The following is a 19,130-nucleotide window of genomic DNA, read 5'->3' on the forward strand; positions in this document are numbered from 1 at the left end:
CCCCCATAATCCCCCCTCCCCCACACAACTCCTCCACCTCCAAGTGCACCTCTTTCCAAGTTTCCAGTTTTTCCTTCCTGAGAGTTTCCTATATTCATCTTGTTCACCCCATGCACACTTTGCTGACCCCATTCCTCATCACACCCATTGTTTGTCCAAGTCTCCATCTACTTTGTCCTTCAACTCTGCTGTTTGTGTTCCCCTCATCCATCCATTGGGACCATACTCTGTGCAGAGCGTTGGTGCTGCCTAAGCAGTCTCCTTGACTATTGGGCACAATCCTGGACAGGTCGCCACTCCAACACAGGATACCAGCATGCTGGCACTCATTTTGCTGACTTCAGAAGGATGACAGGCAGAGTCAACTCCACCTGGTATTAATTCAACATCCAAGGGGGAATTGAACTCAGGATCCTAGCATCCCAAACCCACCCTAACCATTAAGCCAACACCAGGCATGTGTTCCCCCCTCTCTCTTTCTACTGTTCCTTTTGTTCTGTTGTGTCTCGATCCGTTCAGTGTTCTGGCTCTTCCACGATCCTTGACTCTAACTTGGCCCAGATTTTTAATTAAACGGAATCAATCGATTAGTCCTTTGCCGAACCCTCACTATGACATGTATGTCATCCCTCAGATGAGTTGACCAAAACTGCACACAATATTTCAGATGAGGCCTCACTAAATTCCTGTTGAGTGTTAAAACTACCTCTTTTGATTTATAATTTATCCACCTAAGAATACATCCGAAAATCCTGTTTGCGTCACCTTTTGTTGCCAGGCATTGTCCTGTCTGATTACCCCCTGTATCTATTTCCATCCCTAGATCCTTCTCCTGTGTGATACGCTTCAAGATTTTCCCCTTGCTTCACACACTCTCTATTTTTATTATTCTTACCCATCCCCAGCACCTGACATTTGTTTATGTTAAACTACATCTACGTACCAATCTTTTAACCAATCTATTGAAGTATCTGGACTTTCCTCAATCTGATCAATACTCTCTCTGCATCTACCTTATCTCCAAGCTGAGTGTCATCTGCATTTTGAAGGCCAAATATAACAGAAGACAACATATGACTATAATAGAACACATCAGAAAGCCAAATGTTATTGAAGACATATTATAGAAGACAGCATGTGCAAGCAATGTAATGGTGTCTTGTTTGACACAGGACTTGGTTTCTAGCTTGGTCTTGCAGTGGAGAGAAGTTCTGAACTTGCTATTAAAACAAGAAAACGTTTATGTTTGCTTGAGGGAGCTTTGAAATATGAAAAGCTTTTACAGCTTTCTGCTGGGAAATTCAGAGGCACTATCAGCATATTTGGGGATAAGATGTCATGTAATGTGAAGAGAAACATTCTGATTATTGGTATCCCTTATGACAGGTTGCCAACTTATTTCCCTGGAGGTCAATGCTGACAAAGTAGAATATAAAACTGGAAGTGGCATCCTTTGACATGCCTCTGAGTATGTGCACCTGCCTCCTCCCTAATTTTAATTTAAACAGAAAATTAATGTATGAAATGACAATCTGGATTAGATGGAAGGTAGGGGGGCAATTCATGATACCAAGCTGCCTTCTTTACCAAAATGGTGAAAGTATTTTGGAAACTGATCGCTGACAAACAATTATATATTAGTGGCCACACCAACTATAGGAAGTTTGCTTGTGATCGACGAGGAACATGAATTATTTTCGACGTCAGTTTTATTATTCTCTTTTATAAATGTGTCATGCAATTAATAAATCCCACATACTGTGTGTAATAAATCACGTTTTCTTATGCAGTAGCTTATCCAATGCTTTCCATAACTAGAGGGCTGCGATCGGAGATCACTGATGGTTCCAAGTTTTGCCAACTCATAATGTTAGCCAATTGGTAGCACTTGAAATTCTGCCTCATAATGAAAGCAAATGTAGTTTTTTTCCAAAAAGTAGGACACCATTGTATACCTACCAAGGCTAAACACTTGATGCCTCCCTCTGGGAACCATAATGATTAGAAAATTAAAAAATGAAAAAAATTATATAAATGAAAACAATGAAATAATTGAAATATTTTTTTCCATGAAAATTAAATAATGAAAAATTGCTATAAGTTAAATACAGTCCTGTAATTGAAAATTGGAAAATTCTAATTTAAATTCCATTTGAAACATTATCCATCTATAATTCCAGCAATCTCTGTGTGTGTCTGTCTGTCTGTCTGTCTGTCTGTCTGTCTGTCTGTCTGTCTGTCTGCGACCGCCATTTCTCGACGACCGCCGGTCCAATCTCATTCAAACTTGCCAGGAATATTGCCGGGGACCCGCGGATGTGCCTTTTCGAGGTTTGATATCGATCGGACGAGCGGTTCCCAAGTTACGGCCATTTATCTGTCGACCAATGACAAGACACGGTGCTATGACATCACGAATGACGTCACAATTAATGTTTATTTATTTATTTTTTGAACGATTGACGGTCCGATCTGATTGGAACTTGCCAGGAATATTGCTGGAGACCCGCTGATGTGCCTTTTCAAGATTTGATATTAATCGGACAAGCGGTTCCCAAGTTACGGCCATTTATCTGTCGACCAATGACAAGACACGGTGCTATGACATCACGAATGACGTTACAATTAACGTTTATTTATTCATTTATTTGTTTTTTGTGAATACATATGTGAATACATTTACAGAGGGAGGGGTGAGAATACATTTCCAGAGAGATGTCACGAATGACATCACAATTAATGTTTATTTATTTATTTATTTTTGCACGATTGACGGTCCGATATGATTGAAACTTGCCAGGAATATTGTTGGGTACCCGCGTATGTGCCTTTTCGAGGTTTGATATTAATCGGATAAGCGGTTCCCAAGTTACGGCCATTTATTTGTCCACCAATGACAAGACACAGTGCTATGACATCACGAATGACGTCACAATTAATGTTTATTTATTTATTTATTTGTTTTTTGTGAATACTTTTACAGAGAGAGGGGTGAGAATACATTTACAGAGACGTCACGAATAACGCCACAATTAATGTTTGTTTGTTTTTTTTGCACGATTGACGGTCCGATCTGATTGAAACTTGCCAGGAATATTGCTGGGGACCCGCGGATGTGTCTTTTCAAGGTTTGTTATTAATCGGATAAGCGGTTCCCAAGTTACGGCCATTATATTGGTTTTTTTCAGTGTTGAAAAGGTGTATATATGGCAGCTGAAGTGTCGTTCCACCTAATCACCTTATCATGCCATTTTTTTCTCAGAATAATGATAACAGCATCTTAATAATAATAATAGCACAATAATTGGCCGTAATAAAAAGAATAACATGATACAATGACCAATGTCTGTCAACCAATAATGACCAATATATTGTCTGTCAACCAGACAGGACCCGGTGCAATGATGTCACGAATGACGTCACAATGCTTCCTTTTTTTTCTTTGATATGATGTCACAATTGACTCTGGGACCTGAGTATGTGCCTTTTCAAGGTTTGATATCGTTCTTCATCCGTTTCAGCTGTTTTTTCCTGTCGTGCCTGAGTATGTGCCTCAGGTCCCCAGTTTGAAGGGGGTTTGATATCGTTTGATTTGATATCCTTTGATTTGATTCAATTGATTTGATTTGATATCGTTCTTCTTTATCCGTTTCAGCTGTTCTCCAGGTTTCAAAAGTCCTGGCCATTTATGATACGGTTGGTCCGATCTAATCTATCTATAATTCCAGCAGTGTGTGTGTGTGTGTGTGTGTGTGTGTGTGTGTGTGTGTGTGTGTGTGTGTGTGTGTGTGTGTGTGTGTGTGTGTGTGTGTGTGTGTGTCTGCATGCGACCGCAGTTTCTCGACGACCGCCGGTCCGGTCGGATTTAAACTTGCCAGGAATATTGCCGGGGCCCCGCAGATGTGCCTTTTTGAGGTTTGATATCAATCGGACGAGCGGTTCCCAAGTTACGGCCATTTATCTGTCGAACAATGATAAGACACGGTGCTATGACATCACGAATGATGTCACAATTCATGCTTATTTATTTATTATTATTTTTATTTGCATGATTGACGGTCCGATCTGATTGAAACTCGCAAGGAATATTGCTGGGGACCCGTGGATGTGCCTTTTCGAGCTTTGATATTAATCAGATAAATGGTTCCCAAGTTACGGCCATTTATCTGTCAACCAATGACAAGACACGGTGCTATGACGTCACGAATGACGTCACAATTAATGTTTATTTATTTATTATTATTTTTATTTGCATGATTGACGGTCCGATCTGATTGAAACTAGCTCGGAATATTGCTGGGGACCCGCGGATGTGCCTTTTCGAGGTTTGATATTAATCGGATAAGCGGTTCCCAAGTTACGGCCATTTATCTGTCAACCAATGACAAGACACGGTGCTATGACATCACGAATGATGTCACAATTAATGTTTTTCTTTATTTATTTGTTTTTTGTGAATACAGTTGTGAATACATTTACAGAGAAAGGGGTGAGAGAGGAGGGGGGAGAGAGGAGGGGGAGAGAGGAGGGGAAGAGAGGGGAAGAGAGGGGGGCAAGAGAGGGGAGGGAGAGAGGGGGGATAGAGGGGGTGAGAGTGGGGGCGAGAGAGAGGGGGAGAGAGGAGGGGCAAGACTAGGGGGGAGCGAGGGGGCGAGAGAGAGAGGGGGCGTCGCAATTCTTCTTCGTTTGATATGACGTCACAATTGACGCTGGGGACCTGAGTATGTTTCCCAGGTGTTTCCCAAGGTATGGCCATTTATGATACGGTTGGTCCGATCTAATTGAAAAAATGCCCCAATCCAGTCGTCGTTTACGAGAGCGAAGGAACGAAGCTGCACATACTGCACATAGTTATCTGTACCCTCACCCACGAGAGAGGGTACTGGAACGAGAGAGGGTACTGGAACGAGAGAGGGGGAGAGAGGAGGGGGCGAGAGATGGGGGGAAAGGGTGGTTGAGAGGGGGGGGTGAAAAAATGCCCCAATCCAGTCGTCGTTTACGCACCTATGGGCACGCACCTACGGGCCCGTACTAGTTATTAATTTGAAAAATGATTAAATAATTTAAAAATTAAACAATTGAAAATGAAAACAATTAAATAATTGAAATTTTTAATGAAAAATAAATAATTAAAAAGTGCAAAAGGTTAAATACAGTACTGTAATTGAAAATTCTAATTAAAATTCTATTTAAAACTATTATTATTAATATGAAAAATGATTAAATAGTGAAAATGAAAATAATTAAATAATTGAAAAATTTTTAACGGAAAATTAAATAAATATAAATTGCAAAAAGATACAGTTCTGAAATTGAAAATTGGAAAATTATGATCAAAATTCTATTTAAAACATTATTATTATTACTTTGAAAAATGATTAAATAAATGAAAAATGAAATGATTGAAAATTTGAAAATAAAAAATAATTAAAAATTTGAAAAATTTATATAACTGAAAATGAATAATTGAAAATTGGGGAAAAAACAAATAATTGAAAATTAAAAAAAATTAAATAAAACCAATGTCACCGGCAGGGTGACCCGTATCTTGCCAAAAGGTGACCACGTGTGACTTCTTTAAAGTCACACTGAGGTGAACAGAGCTGCTATCCACCAGGAGCGACTCCTTGAGGAATATCTGCCTACGAGAGATTCCGATGAGAATCGTTCTACAGAGTAACCATGAAAAATATGCGTTTGCCTCATAACGTCACCAAATGACGTCATAATGTCTCAAGCTTGACATATCTAGAAAGCACTCATCGAGGTGTTCAATTTGAGGTACTACACGATATGGTTCCTAAAACTTGAAAATTTGACCTTGGGGTCAAATATGTTTGACCTCAGGCGCTAACCAAGAAGGTCAAGGCCAATCGCCACCAAAAATTAATCAGCTGAGCGCCAGACCATGAACTATATTCCCATGAAGTTTGAAGACGATCCGATCAAAATTACTCAAAAAATAAGGGTTTCATCGACTCCCCTGATTTGCGACAAAGTGACCTTGGCCTTTGACCTTCAAAATTTTGTGCACTGAAAGGGACCTCTATAGGCCTCTGATATGCGAAGTTACAAAAATTTCCAATGATAACTGTGCTCTGCAGAATTTTTTATACGTGATTACAGACAAACAAACAAACAAACAAACAAAAAAAAAACATACAAGCTGACTAACATATCTTGCAAAACTTCGTTTTGGCAAGATAATAACGGAAAAATTATTCTTCAAAAAGCGGGACACCACGGAAACCAAGATTAAACACTTAATTCCTCCCTCCGGGAACCATAATTAGTACACCCTATATCAAGTTAAATATATGAGCCAGTGGTAATCAAGCGTCAAAATATTTTATCTTTATCTCTCAATATTGATATGCTATGACTAATAGTCAATTGTCTTTTATATACTTTTTAACAAAGTGAAGTTTATTGTGCTGAAAACGATCCTTACCAGTCATATAGCTGATGGAACTCCAGCCACTATAAGCCCATAGACATTGGTAAAATGCTTCTCCGAGTTGAGAAGCATTCGGTACTGGACCGTTGAAACCCAAGACCAGGAAGCCAGGTTTTCCTGAGACCATGAAGACGAGTCCAATGACTGTGATTATGCAGAATGCGATCAGCTTCACCATTGTTAAGGTGTTTAGTGTGTTGATCGCCCACTTAACACTGCAAAACACACACATGCTTTATTTCACAAGATTGTTCCTCTCAACAATGATTAACTCGACTATAATTGCACTTTTCGAAATGCTTACATACAGTACCAAAAGTAAGAACTTAGGGAATTTGTAAGTGAGTGAACGACTCCAGTTAAGACCTCTCTCCTACTTCTGCTACTACTACCTTTCCAGGGAGACCTTTTCATGCATGAACTACTGTCTCAGTGAAAGGCTCCTGGTTTACAACCTACCTTTCTTACTCTCCCCTTCTTTACTCTAAGGATATGGCCCCTGGTATTGGTCATGTCACTGTACATTCTGCTGAGAAACCCCTCTGCATTGAGTTTGTCTGTACCCTTCATTATCTTAAACATTTCTATCAGATCTCATCGTAATCACCTCCTTAACAATGTATATAGTCTTTTCTCCTTCAGCCACGTCTCACAGCTGACCTCTGTAATCAATCTCGGAGTCACTCTACACCGAACCCTCTCTATGGCAGCTATGTCCTCCCTCAAATATGGCGACCAAAACTGTGCACGATATTCTAGATGAGGCCTCATTAAATTCCTGTACATTATTAACACTACCTCTTTAGATTTATATTTTATCTCCCTGTGAATACAACCTAAAATGAGATTAACCTTGCCTATAGCTGCCTGGCACTGTGCTGTAGACTTTACCTGATATCTACTACCACCCCCAGATCTTCCTCCTGTGTCACACACATTCCTATAAAGGGGGGCGGAGGTGGGGGGAGGGGAGGGAGATAGGGCGGAGAGAGAGGGGAGGGGGGAGGGATAGAAGGGAAGGGAGGACGGAGAGAGGAACGCGACGTCCGATCATTATTAATTTTTTGAGGGTTATCTGTAGATAAATTGGTCAACAAAAAAAATTTGATGATGTCATCGGTTACAGGGTTCGGCAGCCGTTTTTAGAAAAAGTTAATAAAACTTTCAAAAGTGTCCGAAATGGCTGAACAGATTGAAGAGAAACGTTTCAGATATGACTGCCTATCCATGAGGAACAAAAAGTTTTCCACCTATGACATCATAGGACACCTACTTTGGCAGACATATTGGATTTACCCTTAAACCTTAAAAAAAAATTTCTTCTCCAGAACGGCTGGACAGATCAAGGGGAAACTTTACACACATGTTCCCCAAGCCTTGGGGATACCAGGGTCAGGTCAGGTCAGGTATGGGAGCATATGCCGGAGCAGCGCGTCGCTGCTCATGAGCACATGAACACATTCATACCAAGATGTTCATGAATAATCGATAGGTCACATGGTTTGGCAGCCATATTTGATTGAAGGAAAATATTTGAATATTCTCTTTTTCTCTTTCTTCTCAAAAGAAAGAGAAAAATTCTCTTTCTTGAACCGCTGCATCAATTGAAGTGAAACTTCAAAATTATGATCTAGTAGTGATGGGGAATATATGTTTTTTGAGGGTAGAGGAGTAGCAGTTGAAACCCGAGTCTTACCCAGGTTCCTCCTGATTACTTCATCTCTGCTTTTTGCTTGTTCGGGTTCCTTCTGATGACTCTAATGCAGCACCTATTTTAGTTGGTCTTCCATTTGATTTGAATTTAATTTTTTTAATCACAAATTTGTGGCCAGAAGAGTTGCCTCACACCAAGTCCTTCTCAAGACTCTGCGGGGTAAGTATTCCATTCATACCATCTCGTTACTTAAGAGGTCCATCACTGCAGTCCCCCTTGTGGGCTCATCTTGAAACTGCCTTATAAAGCAATGTATAATAATAAGTGTCAATCCGTCCGTACATCAGTGCGTCACCTACATAACTCCAAAACCATGAAACCTAGCGGCCCCAAACCTTGCATGCACACGAAGGGAACTCTGAGGTCGTGCATGAATGAAAATTGGGGTTTGGGTTAATTTAAACACACCTTTTGAAGATAATTAACAACCTTATTTAATTATCCTTTATCAAGGTGTCATCCTTGGTCAGCCCCTGAGTCAGCCCTCTGTCAGCTTGCTGGGGTCTTAAGTCACCATTTTGTTTGGCCTGCTCAACAATGCCTTGACTTGAAACAGGCCACAATGGTTTCTTAACAATAAAATGCTCATGAATGTTTTTTTTTCCACTTTCCTCACTCATATCGAATACCTCATCATCATACTGAGAAATCGCTGGATACATCGTAATGCTTATAAACGCCTGGAGACGCCAATGTTCATGGCTTTATTTCCTTTCTGTACATGTGATAAGCTCTAGAATCTCTAAACTGAACCGAATTTCAAAATTTGCACAGCGGAATTGACCTGAGCAGCAGTTCCAACTGCTGAAATAAAGTATTCATTTGTCTAATTCAGACATTGCTTGATACTCTGCTCATCTCCGGCCGTCTTCATACGGTGTTTAGTATGGCCCAGCCAGCCATTCCTTATGAACCGTTTTGTTGGAGTGCTTGCTTTCATGCTTAATTGTGGTGGGTGGATCGATTCCAAATCGTACTCTATTCCAACCACAGAATCAAAAGGAATCAAGAAGTGAACCGGAATCGACGTCAATTTCGAGTAATTCCTACCTCATAAAAGGAAGCGTTTTTTCCAGGGAAATTTTTTTTTGTCCGTGTAGGGAATGTTCTGGTTATGGCCTGGCCTAGTAACACATTAATTGAAAAGGAACATGCCTCTGGGGCATCCCATTTTCAATGGAGCAGTAAAAGCAAGTCACTTGCAAAGTAAACATGCCCCAAGGGTGTGTTCCTCTTTAATGAACAGCAAGGTATTTAGAGTTGGCCAGTAAAGTGTGCTAATTGCTTGGCTGGTGGACGGGTAGGCGATACTTCGACTGATAAAGCTTTGACAACATGTTCAAAAAGTCCAGAAGTGCAGTTTGGAACTATTTTGGGAAGGTTAAAGAAGACAGTCTGAAAGTTGCACGCTCACTTTGTTCAATAGACCTTGTTCTCATCATTGTAATACGTCCAATATGCAAAAACATTTGAAAACCAAACACCAGAGAGAGTACCTATTAGTGACCATTGAGAATGCAGATTCACAAAAACGAAAGTCTGCAACAGCAACAAGTTCGCTTTCGCAATTGTCGATTGAAAGCACTTTGGCCCGGTACACTGCCTGCCCTTCCCTTCACACTGTCTTCCCTTCCCCTCCCTTGATGCTGCCTTCCCTTTCCTTCTCCTCATGCTGCCTTGCCATCCCATCACGCTCTCATTCCCCCTCCCACTCCCCTCTCGCTCCTCCCTCCCACTCACCTGTCACCCCCCTACCACTCCCTCCCACTCCCCCTCCCTCCTCTCTTTCCCCCTCCTCTGCCCCTCCTCTCTTCCCCCCTCATCCTCTCTCCCTCCCCCCTTCTTTGCCCCCTCCTCTCTCCCATTCCCCCCTCATCCTCTCTTCTGCCTCCCCCTCTCTCTTAATATTCCAGTCAGCGAAGCGACGGGTGGTATTTGCTCGTCCACAATAAAACATAAGGGCCATCTTTGTCTTGAATCACTTCATTAAGCATGCGTTCCTCATTCTGTACGGAATGTTCATCTGTGCCAATCAACTACTGGACAGTAAGTTCAGGTTGAATGCTTCAATTATTTTGAACATTTGTAATCCTTTCACATAGACAAGGAGGCAAAACGACTTATAAACGCAAGACATAAGGATATCCATTCAGTTGACTTCTGTCTGAATTGTATTTGCCAATCCTGAAACAGATCGATTCAAGCTTTTAGCATTCTTTCAAGAATTCAAAAAAAACAAAAACTTGTGGGTTATATTTACTGGAAATTTTCATGTTTTCTCAAAACGATGTTCAGTTGAAACGTTTGAATGTTTTTTGTGCTTTTGTAGCCCTCTATATGCATGCACGTGTGTTCTTGCTTTACTGATCATAGCCATCATCTATGATCAATGTTACCATAAGAAGATCAGATACTGAATGTACAACTACACCTTTATACAATGTGTAAGTTTCTTTTTTTGTCGGCGAGCGCCATCATGCGATTCTTGGTTGGGAATACACTTGCAATGGTCTGATATGCAGATGGAGGGAACTCTTGCCTCGTTGGACATTCAGATGGGACCTAATTCCAGGGTTAGGAATCATCTGCAGTATTAAGGATGATTGTTTCACATAGTGCGAGTAACGACAGTTTCACTGATAATTGCCTTGTGATTCTTCAGGAGAGATGATTCATTACCTCCATCACCGATGGTGGACGGAGGTTATGTTTTCACCCCTGTCTGTCCATCTGTCTGTCTGTGAGCAGGATATGTCTTAAATTTACAGATGGATCTGGATACTAGAATTTTAAAAGTGATTCTTCGCCGTTGAGAGAGATATGGCCAAAAAATGATACATAGCAAGATGTCTCAAAAAGTTGTGGACGGATTCGGATGAAACTTTGTGGACACGTTGGGTGTTCAACAAGGAAGAAATGATTCAATTTTGTTGAATATTCAGATGTGAGAATTTTTGTGTTTGACAAGAACAAATGGTCTCGATGCAGATCCAGCCTATCAAGTGTGATACAAAACGTAAACTGTTCAGCCTGGTGGAGGTAAGCGCTCTACCGAGTGCCGTTCTAGTTTATTGATGTATTTTCTCCATTTATTAATTGAACTCCAGTGCAAACTAAGTAGGCAAACCTTAGGGAAAAAAAAGACAAGCTAACCATAACTGTTCACAGTATTAAGGTATCGTAAGTGTGTTGAATCTCGATTGGTGGAATTTAAAATTCTCAACATTATTGGCATTTCCCATGAGGCCAAAGCACAGATCGGTCGGTCAGCTCTGTTTTTACGGCCTCTCTTACGGTCTCACTCCATCTGCTCTTTCAGCCGTCTGACATTCCTTGCTCCACCTGGATTAGTGCGTTCATCCACTAACCCATTCCTGGTTAAACTCCCATGATGCAGGCGTACCGCACACCTCCACTCTTCTGTTCCTCTTTTGTAGAACAGCCTGCCAGAGGCTTCTTCTTTTTTTTAAGTGGTGTAGCTGCTTCAATATTTGGAATGTCCATCCATCTGTCTGTCAATGTTTTTTTAAGCGGTGTAGACACTGAATTGACACAAGGGGAGGTTCGAGCTGCCTACATCATGAGAAGGAAATGCCACTGCACTGCTTCCTTCGGACACGGGTGTGATTTTGATACATGGTCTAGGCTCGTGGAAGAGCAAGGACACAGACGAGACCAAGAAACAACATAACAAAGGGAACAGCAGTAGAAAGGAGAAACCAATCGCAGGGTGGAGAGAGAAGGTAGATGGAGACAGACAAACAAGAGATAATAGGTAACGATGAGGGTTAGGGGAGCATGCAAGGAGTGAGTGGACAAGATGGATACATCAGCAACATTTTGGGAGGGGTGGGGTGGTTTAACTCTTCCATGAGCTTCGGCCACGTATACAAAAAATAAAAGTTTTATGTCTGGCTAACAGAGCACAGCCATTGAACAAAAAATCCAAAAGATGAACAATGGCTTCACTGCTACTCACAAAGAAAATTAAGTGGTTCAGTTTGTAGGCCAATGAAGGCCAAATTAAATGTAAGTTACATGGGAATTTGGACTCTGGTGAGTACATCAACACAGCTGTCAAATTTGCATTTACTTCTTGATGTTAAATACTCCATCATGTCATTTGGAAAGTTAGCCATCCATTCAGGTATCCAGCTCAGTTTGTTGATGAAGGAAGCTATGACAAATTGGGTGATATAAATATAACAGTGGAAATGTGCGTCAGTATTATGTTGCATAGCTCTTTAATTGTTTGATAATTAATCATTTTTAACTAGCTGTTTACCCACCCTGTTGGTGGGTAGAAGGTGTGTATTTGAAGTGGAGTTCAAATTATTTGCTGAAATAAAATATTGTCACAAGTAGGTGATAATTTTATTACCGTAAAGTACATTCTACGATGTATTTAAGAGACGTGCTCACGTCTTGCTGAGAGTGGAGGAGCTTTGAAGCCTGTTGTTGGCTTAGCAGTTAAGGTGGCTGGCTTGGAATCTTAAGGTCCTGAGTTCGAGCCCCTGTCGGCTGTTTAATTAACACCAGGTGGGGTTGACTCAGCCCAGCCTGTCATCCTTCCGATTTCGGCAAAATGAGTACCAGCGTACTGGTAATAGGGGCACTGCATCAGCGGGCATAGCGGCGCCCCCAGCCTTGTGCTGCATTCGAAGGAGGAGGAGGCGAGAGCTTGCATCAAGCAAGCAAACTCGGTTTTTTTTATCATAGATTAAATTTCACATAAATACGTGATTGAAGAAAAATGTGAAAACATAGAGGGATGAAATCTCAAGAAAACAACCAAACAAGGGAGGAATGACACCACATTACGAATGCCACAATACTACACAACAATCCTCATGAATTATTACCATCACGAGGTCTTTTGACATTTTACTTTTGTTGTGGGATTGTGATGGAACAACGTCAAACAATGTCATGATGCCAATCCATAAGAGGATTGCGGTGTCATGTTGTGGCATCGTAATGTGGTGTCATTCTTCGTCTTCATACATCTGTCTTCCAATGAAGATGCTATAGAATATTCCCATTGTCGAAGTGGGGTCTTATAAATGTTTTGAACAGGACAGCGAGGTATTACTCTTCTATCCAATCTGGTAAAAGTTTACTTCATGATTCCGAGAGGCTGGTAAGCTTTTATAGCTGCAGTGGAAACATGCCCATGAAACTTGAGCTCTGTGTTGATCGATACGCCTAGATCGTTTTCTGGATTTCAAGTTCTTTCATTTGATGCACAGCTTCGTCATTACGTCTTCCTTAGTGTAGCACTTTCCACTTGCTCTGGTTGAAGGGCAGCTGCCGTTGTTCAGACCAGTCACTGAGGCAAGTTAGATCATTCTGCGATGTTGTAGCATGTTGAGGGTTATGAAGAGAAACACAGAACTGGATGCAGGATTTCACTTCACAAGGCATGTCATTAATGAAGATTACAAGGTACATCGGTCCCAGCATATACTGCCTTGGGGAATCCAGCTCAGTACGCTGGACCAACTTTTGGCAGCTCCATTTTTTGGCCACTCTCTGTTCTCTGCCTTTCAAGAAGGCCTGGATGCAATTTAGGACCTCACCTCCAATGTTGTATACCTCCAGGTTTTTTACAAGTCTTTCATTGTGGAACCACGTTAAACACCTTCCTAAAATCCAGGTAAAGGACGTCCATGGGTACTTCTCTGTCCCCGAGCTTGTCCACTCTTCCAGGACCCACACCAACTATGTCATACACGATCTACTTGGAACAAATCCGTGCTGGCTCGCTGTAAGCAAATTGTTTGAAATTATATGGCTCATCACTGCATCCCTGACAAAACTCTGCATAGTTTTACATATCACTGAAATCAGGGACACTGGCCTATAATTTTCTGCAAATTTTCGATTTCCGTGTTTGAAGATTGGTATAATGTTCCTTCTCTTCCACTCATCAGGGAGTGATTTGTTGAAAATTGTGGCAGTTGGTTCAAAGATGACATCAGCCACTTCCTTAAGTATTCTAGGGTGTATGTCGTCTAGTCCAAGCGACTTATTAGCACAGGAAATGGGGTTTTGCGATCGCTTCTGTATGTCTGTCCGGCCTGGAACTTTTTTTTTACCATTTGAGCTTTTGTCATCAAATTTTACACCAAGTTTTATAATGAGAATATGGAGAAGCCAAATTAATAATTTGGTGAAAAGGTCGTAAGGTCAAAGGTCAGCATCACATAAAATCGTCAATTTTCATCCACTTGAAGTGAAATTTTAATTGTCATTTGAGCTTTTATCAAATTTTCAACAAAGCCTAATGATGAGAATATGGAGAAGACAAATTGATAATTTTGTTAAAAGGTCAAAGGTACCGTTTAGCATACGGAAGAAGAAGTCCGACTACAAAGCGGATGGGCTTTGCATTTTCAGATAATTTCCAGTTACAGTTGAGAGTTCTCAGCTTCTTTCTCACTTCCTCCATGCTGGTTCTCTGATATTATAGAGACCTTGTCCTTCAAAAGATATTCCCATCAATATTGGTATCTTCTCCAGATTCTCTTTAGTAAATGTGCCAGAGAAGTTGTTCTGCCACTCACTTCAACAAGTTCTCCAACTCCTATTCTGTTGTTTCCTCTGCTATTAATTTGTTGCCAAATAACTCAGGGTTTGTACCAATGATTTTTTTTTGACCAGATTGCATTCATACTCTTCTCTTAGCTTGCACATTCCATTCCTCAATACATTCCTAAATATGTTGTACATTTACAGTCAAAATCACTGTTTCATTACTTGAACTTCTGCCATTTTCATTTATCATTCTTCTTGTGAATGTTTGGAACCTCTTTAGTCAAATAGATATTTTTTCCGCTCACTACTGCCAGAACTGAACTTGGGTATGCATTTCTCCATTTCTTTATGCAGTATTTCTCTGAAGTCTGGCAATGCTTGTATTATTAGTTGGAGATATGACCACAAACACATAATCTGACCATTTCAACACACTCCTCACTTAATATGCTGAACCAGTTTCTGCTGCTAACATTGTCCCTCTGTCCTACATAGTGTCATTTATGAAAGTTAGAACATTCTGTCTTAGTGTTACCCTGCAGTTTGTTTTGCAAGTTATGTTGCACAACCAAGCAGCAATGGTCGCTGTGACCAAGGGGTGGTCGATTCAACATCAATGATACCAAAATCATCTCAACTTGAGAAAACGAAATCCATAATGTTCGAGAGTTCTGCGTTCCACAATACTGTATCTTACAGGTTCCAATATGTTCTGAAATAAATACGTGCTTTGTCATGCTTCAAGAAAACAATGTGCTGAGTGACTTTATGATGCATGAACATGTGCTGTGTGCCAATGTATCATCTCCTTGCTGAAAGAAGAATAACAAAACAAAACAAGAAAAAGAGAAATCAGAGATTGCAGACCCTCTCCAGGACTTCTTTTGTGTGGTGTTTTTTTTGTTTTGTTTGTGGCATTTGTGTACCACTGTGTTATGTAATTAATGAGACAAAATTAGAACTGCCACTTTATAACTGCTGGCAGTGATGACCGGGTACCAGAAGGTCCCGGTTTGATGCAACCTCACTTTTAACGCGGACACCTGACCCTAAACCATGACATTTTAAAAAATTATTATTCAATTTATTTCAGAATGGGATTGAAATAAATTCAATTCAAATCAAATGGAAGAACAAATAGGTACAGTCCTGCATTGGAGTTATTAAGTCAGGTCAGGTATGGGAGCATGTGCCGGAGCAGTGCGCCGCTGCATCCACTTTCAACCAGTACTCCAGGGGACTCCGTCTGGCCAACCCCCAGGCAGATGCCTGGCCCATCCCCATCTCATTGAGATGCTGATATATCCCGAGATATATCTCGGAAAAATAAATCCCGAGACTCCCTCGCTGAAAGAATCTGGTGAGCAGGATCACCGTCAGGAAAACGAGCCACATGTCCATGTAACTACAGCTGATGTTCACGGACTATGCAGGCAACAAATCCCATTCGAGTCTCTCTCAGCAACCGCTCATTGGACACAAAATCCAACCAGCGATAGCCAAGGATTCCCTGAAGAGACCTGGTATGAAAGGAAGTAAGTCTTCTGGTACCCTTCTCAAAGTTGCCCCCGCCCTCATCCACAAAGCTGCCTCCTTCCACTGCCCTCTCACCTCCATCTCTTCACTCCACCTCCTCAAATCCTCAACCACCTTCTGCCCCCTCTCTTGTCCACCCTCTCCCCCAGCACCACAGAGCCTTTTCTCCTCCTCATCTGGCCCCCTCCCCTAGCTATTCTGCAATCCCCCACACTCTTTCAACAACCCTACTTACTTCCCCCCCCTTGTCCCTTGTCCTACCCTCCCCTCCCCTCCCACTCCCGGCACCCAAATCCTCCTCCCCTCCCTCTTCATTAACAGTGTGGACCTCAAATATCCGGAGCCTTCGCTCAAACCTTTCAGATATTTCCATACAGGTTGCCACTGACAAACCAGACATAATCTGCCTAACAGAAACTTTCCTCCCCCAAGACGTGTCTGACTCCCAAGTATCTCACCCTGGTTACTCCCTCCTCCGGTATGACAGACCTGAGCCTCGTACTGGTTGGAGGAGTTGCTCTCTTCATCAAAGACTCTATTCCTCACTCTCCATGCACTTCCCTCACTCCCCACATCCCCAGGAATACCTCTGGCTACGGCTTCCCCTCCACTCCCACCTCATGTTTATATGTGTACTGTAACGTCCACCGAACAGTGATGACTCCATCTACACCTCACTATCCGAAAACATGGACCAACTTCTATCTTCTCATCCAAACTCTCTCTTCCTCATATGTGGTGACTACAATTGTCATCATGCCAGTTGGCTCGGTGTGGGTACCTCTCTCACCTGTCATGGCACTTCAGCAAAAGCTTTCTGCGACTCATTGGGACTGACTCAATCGGTCAACTTCCCGACCCGGATCTCAACCAATGGTACTCAATCTCTTCTGTGTCTGATTTTGACAAATTTCCCTGACAATATCTGCTGCTCTTGCTCCGCTCCAATCGGTTCTTCTGACCATGTCCTTGTCAAAGTGGACATCTCTCTGGCTATTATCAGAGAACCACCTCACCACTGTCGAGTCTGGCGTTTCACTCAAGCTGACCAGCAGGGTCTCCAAGCAGCCATCAAACTTATAGACTGGTCTCCTATCGCTACTTTCTCCAACATCAACTCATGCTGGGAATTCTTTAAAAGAAACTTGATCTCCCTCATGCACAAATTTATCCCCTCTTGTCTTCAGTTGTCCTACCTTTCCTCCCACCCTTGGTTCACAGAAGCATGTGGTGAGGCAGTTGTCCTGAAACAACTTGCCTTTGCCTCATGGAAAGCAAACCCAACTGAGGGTAATCTCAGTTCCTTCCATAAAGCTCGGAACAAGTGTGAATCTACCCTCAGGAGAGCCAGAAAACAAAATCTTTCCAGGCTCAAGTCCAAACATTCAAAACGCTCGCCCTCCTCAAAATCCTGGTGGCGTCTAATCAAATCTGTTTCTGGTGTATGTTCCCCCTCCATTACCTCAAATGGCCGCACTGCTGATACCGCACGTGAAAAGGCTGAATGCCTAAACTCAGTGTTTGCTTTGAAATCTTCTGTCCAAAACCAATCACTTTCTCCACCCACCTGTCCCTGAACTCTGTGTCCTTTTCTCCTGACAAGGTGGAGAGCTTGCAGTCAAACCTCAACTCAGATTCTGCAACCGGTCCAGATGGCATCAGCCCACATGTCCTAAAAACCTGGTCTTCTGCTCTTGCTCACCCTCTCTCTGTTCTATTCACCCTCTCATTTGCTCAAAGTCATCTGCCATCTGCTTGGAAATCAGCAAACATCACTGCCCTGCATAAAAAAGGTACAAAAACAAATCCCTGCAACTACAGACCAATCAGCCTTCTGCCAATCATCAGCAAGGTTATGGAATCCATCATCGCTTCAGAAATTAAATCCTTCCTCTTCTCCAATGGCTTGATTTCCAATCTTCAATTTGGTTTCAGACCAGGTCACTCTACCCTGGATATGTTGCTTCTGCTCTCCCAACAATGGATGGAAGTCCTCGATGCCGGACATGAAATCAGAGCCGTATCCCTGGACATATTGCGTGCTTTTGACACGATCTGGCACCCTGCCCTGCTCATCAAACTCTCTTCCTATGGTATCCAAGGCCATCTCCACTCATGGCTCGCAGACTTCCTCTCCTGTCGCAGTCACCGTGTGGCCACTCTTCCTGTCGAGGTTGGAGTTCCTCAATGTGGCGTTCTGGGCCCTGTTCTTTTTCTGGTTTTCATCAATGATCTATCCGACTCTCTGGAAAATCCTCTTTATCTCTTTGCTGATGACTCCACCCTTTGCCGTACCATTTGTCATCCCTCACACCAGCATGCAGCAGCTTCTTCGCTCACTGCAGATCTGGGTAAAATCACAAACTGGTCCAACACGTGGAACATGTCTAAGTTCAATCCGGCCAAATCTCACACTCTCACTATGTCTCTTCGAAAGGACCATTTGGAAAACACCCCCATCCACTTTCTCAACAATCCTCTGGAAGAAGTCCTTTCTTTCAAGCTTCTGGGTCTCACAATCTGCCATGATCTTTACTGGGAAAGCTACATTTCAAACCTCACCTCCAAAGCCAGTCGCTGACTGGGAATCCTTTGTCGTGCAAAGTCCTTCCTCAGCCCACTTGAGCTCCTGACCACTTACAAAGCTTTTGTCCACAACCTGATGGAGTACTGCTCTTCCCTCTGGGCTAGTGCTCCTGCCTCTCATCTTTCTCGGCTTCACGCTGTGGAAACCAAGGCATTTCGGATCATTGGCATCTCCCGCAATGAGGCTGAGTCTTTGGACCACTCACTCTCTCACCGTAGGCAGGTCAGTGGTCTTTCTGTCTTCTACCGTCTCCTCTCCAGCCTCGCCCCCCCCCCCCCCGCTGCTCTCTCTGCGATTTT

At 42.2% G+C, this 19,130-nt stretch overlaps 1 protein-coding gene across 3 annotated transcripts in view; it reads right to left on the reverse strand.

Annotated features, from left to right (window-relative positions):
- The window catches only part of LOC147016551 (b(0,+)-type amino acid transporter 1-like), a 106,353-nt gene that overhangs the window by 60,765 nt on the left and 26,458 nt on the right, over positions 1-19,130 (reverse strand). For all 3 annotated transcript variants that reach the window (XM_085845300.1, XM_085845301.1, XM_085845302.1), the window contains exon 2: positions 6,452-6,672. In XM_085845300.1, the coding sequence (XP_085701426.1) occupies positions 6,452-6,672 (221 nt within the window). The remainder of the gene's footprint in view (positions 1-6,451; positions 6,673-19,130) is intronic.

This window comes from Eptatretus burgeri, chromosome 11, assembly GCF_056783735.1.
Source record: "Eptatretus burgeri isolate ZD-2024b chromosome 11, Ebu_testis_v1, whole genome shotgun sequence".
NCBI lineage: Eukaryota > Metazoa > Chordata > Myxini > Myxiniformes > Myxinidae > Eptatretus > Eptatretus burgeri.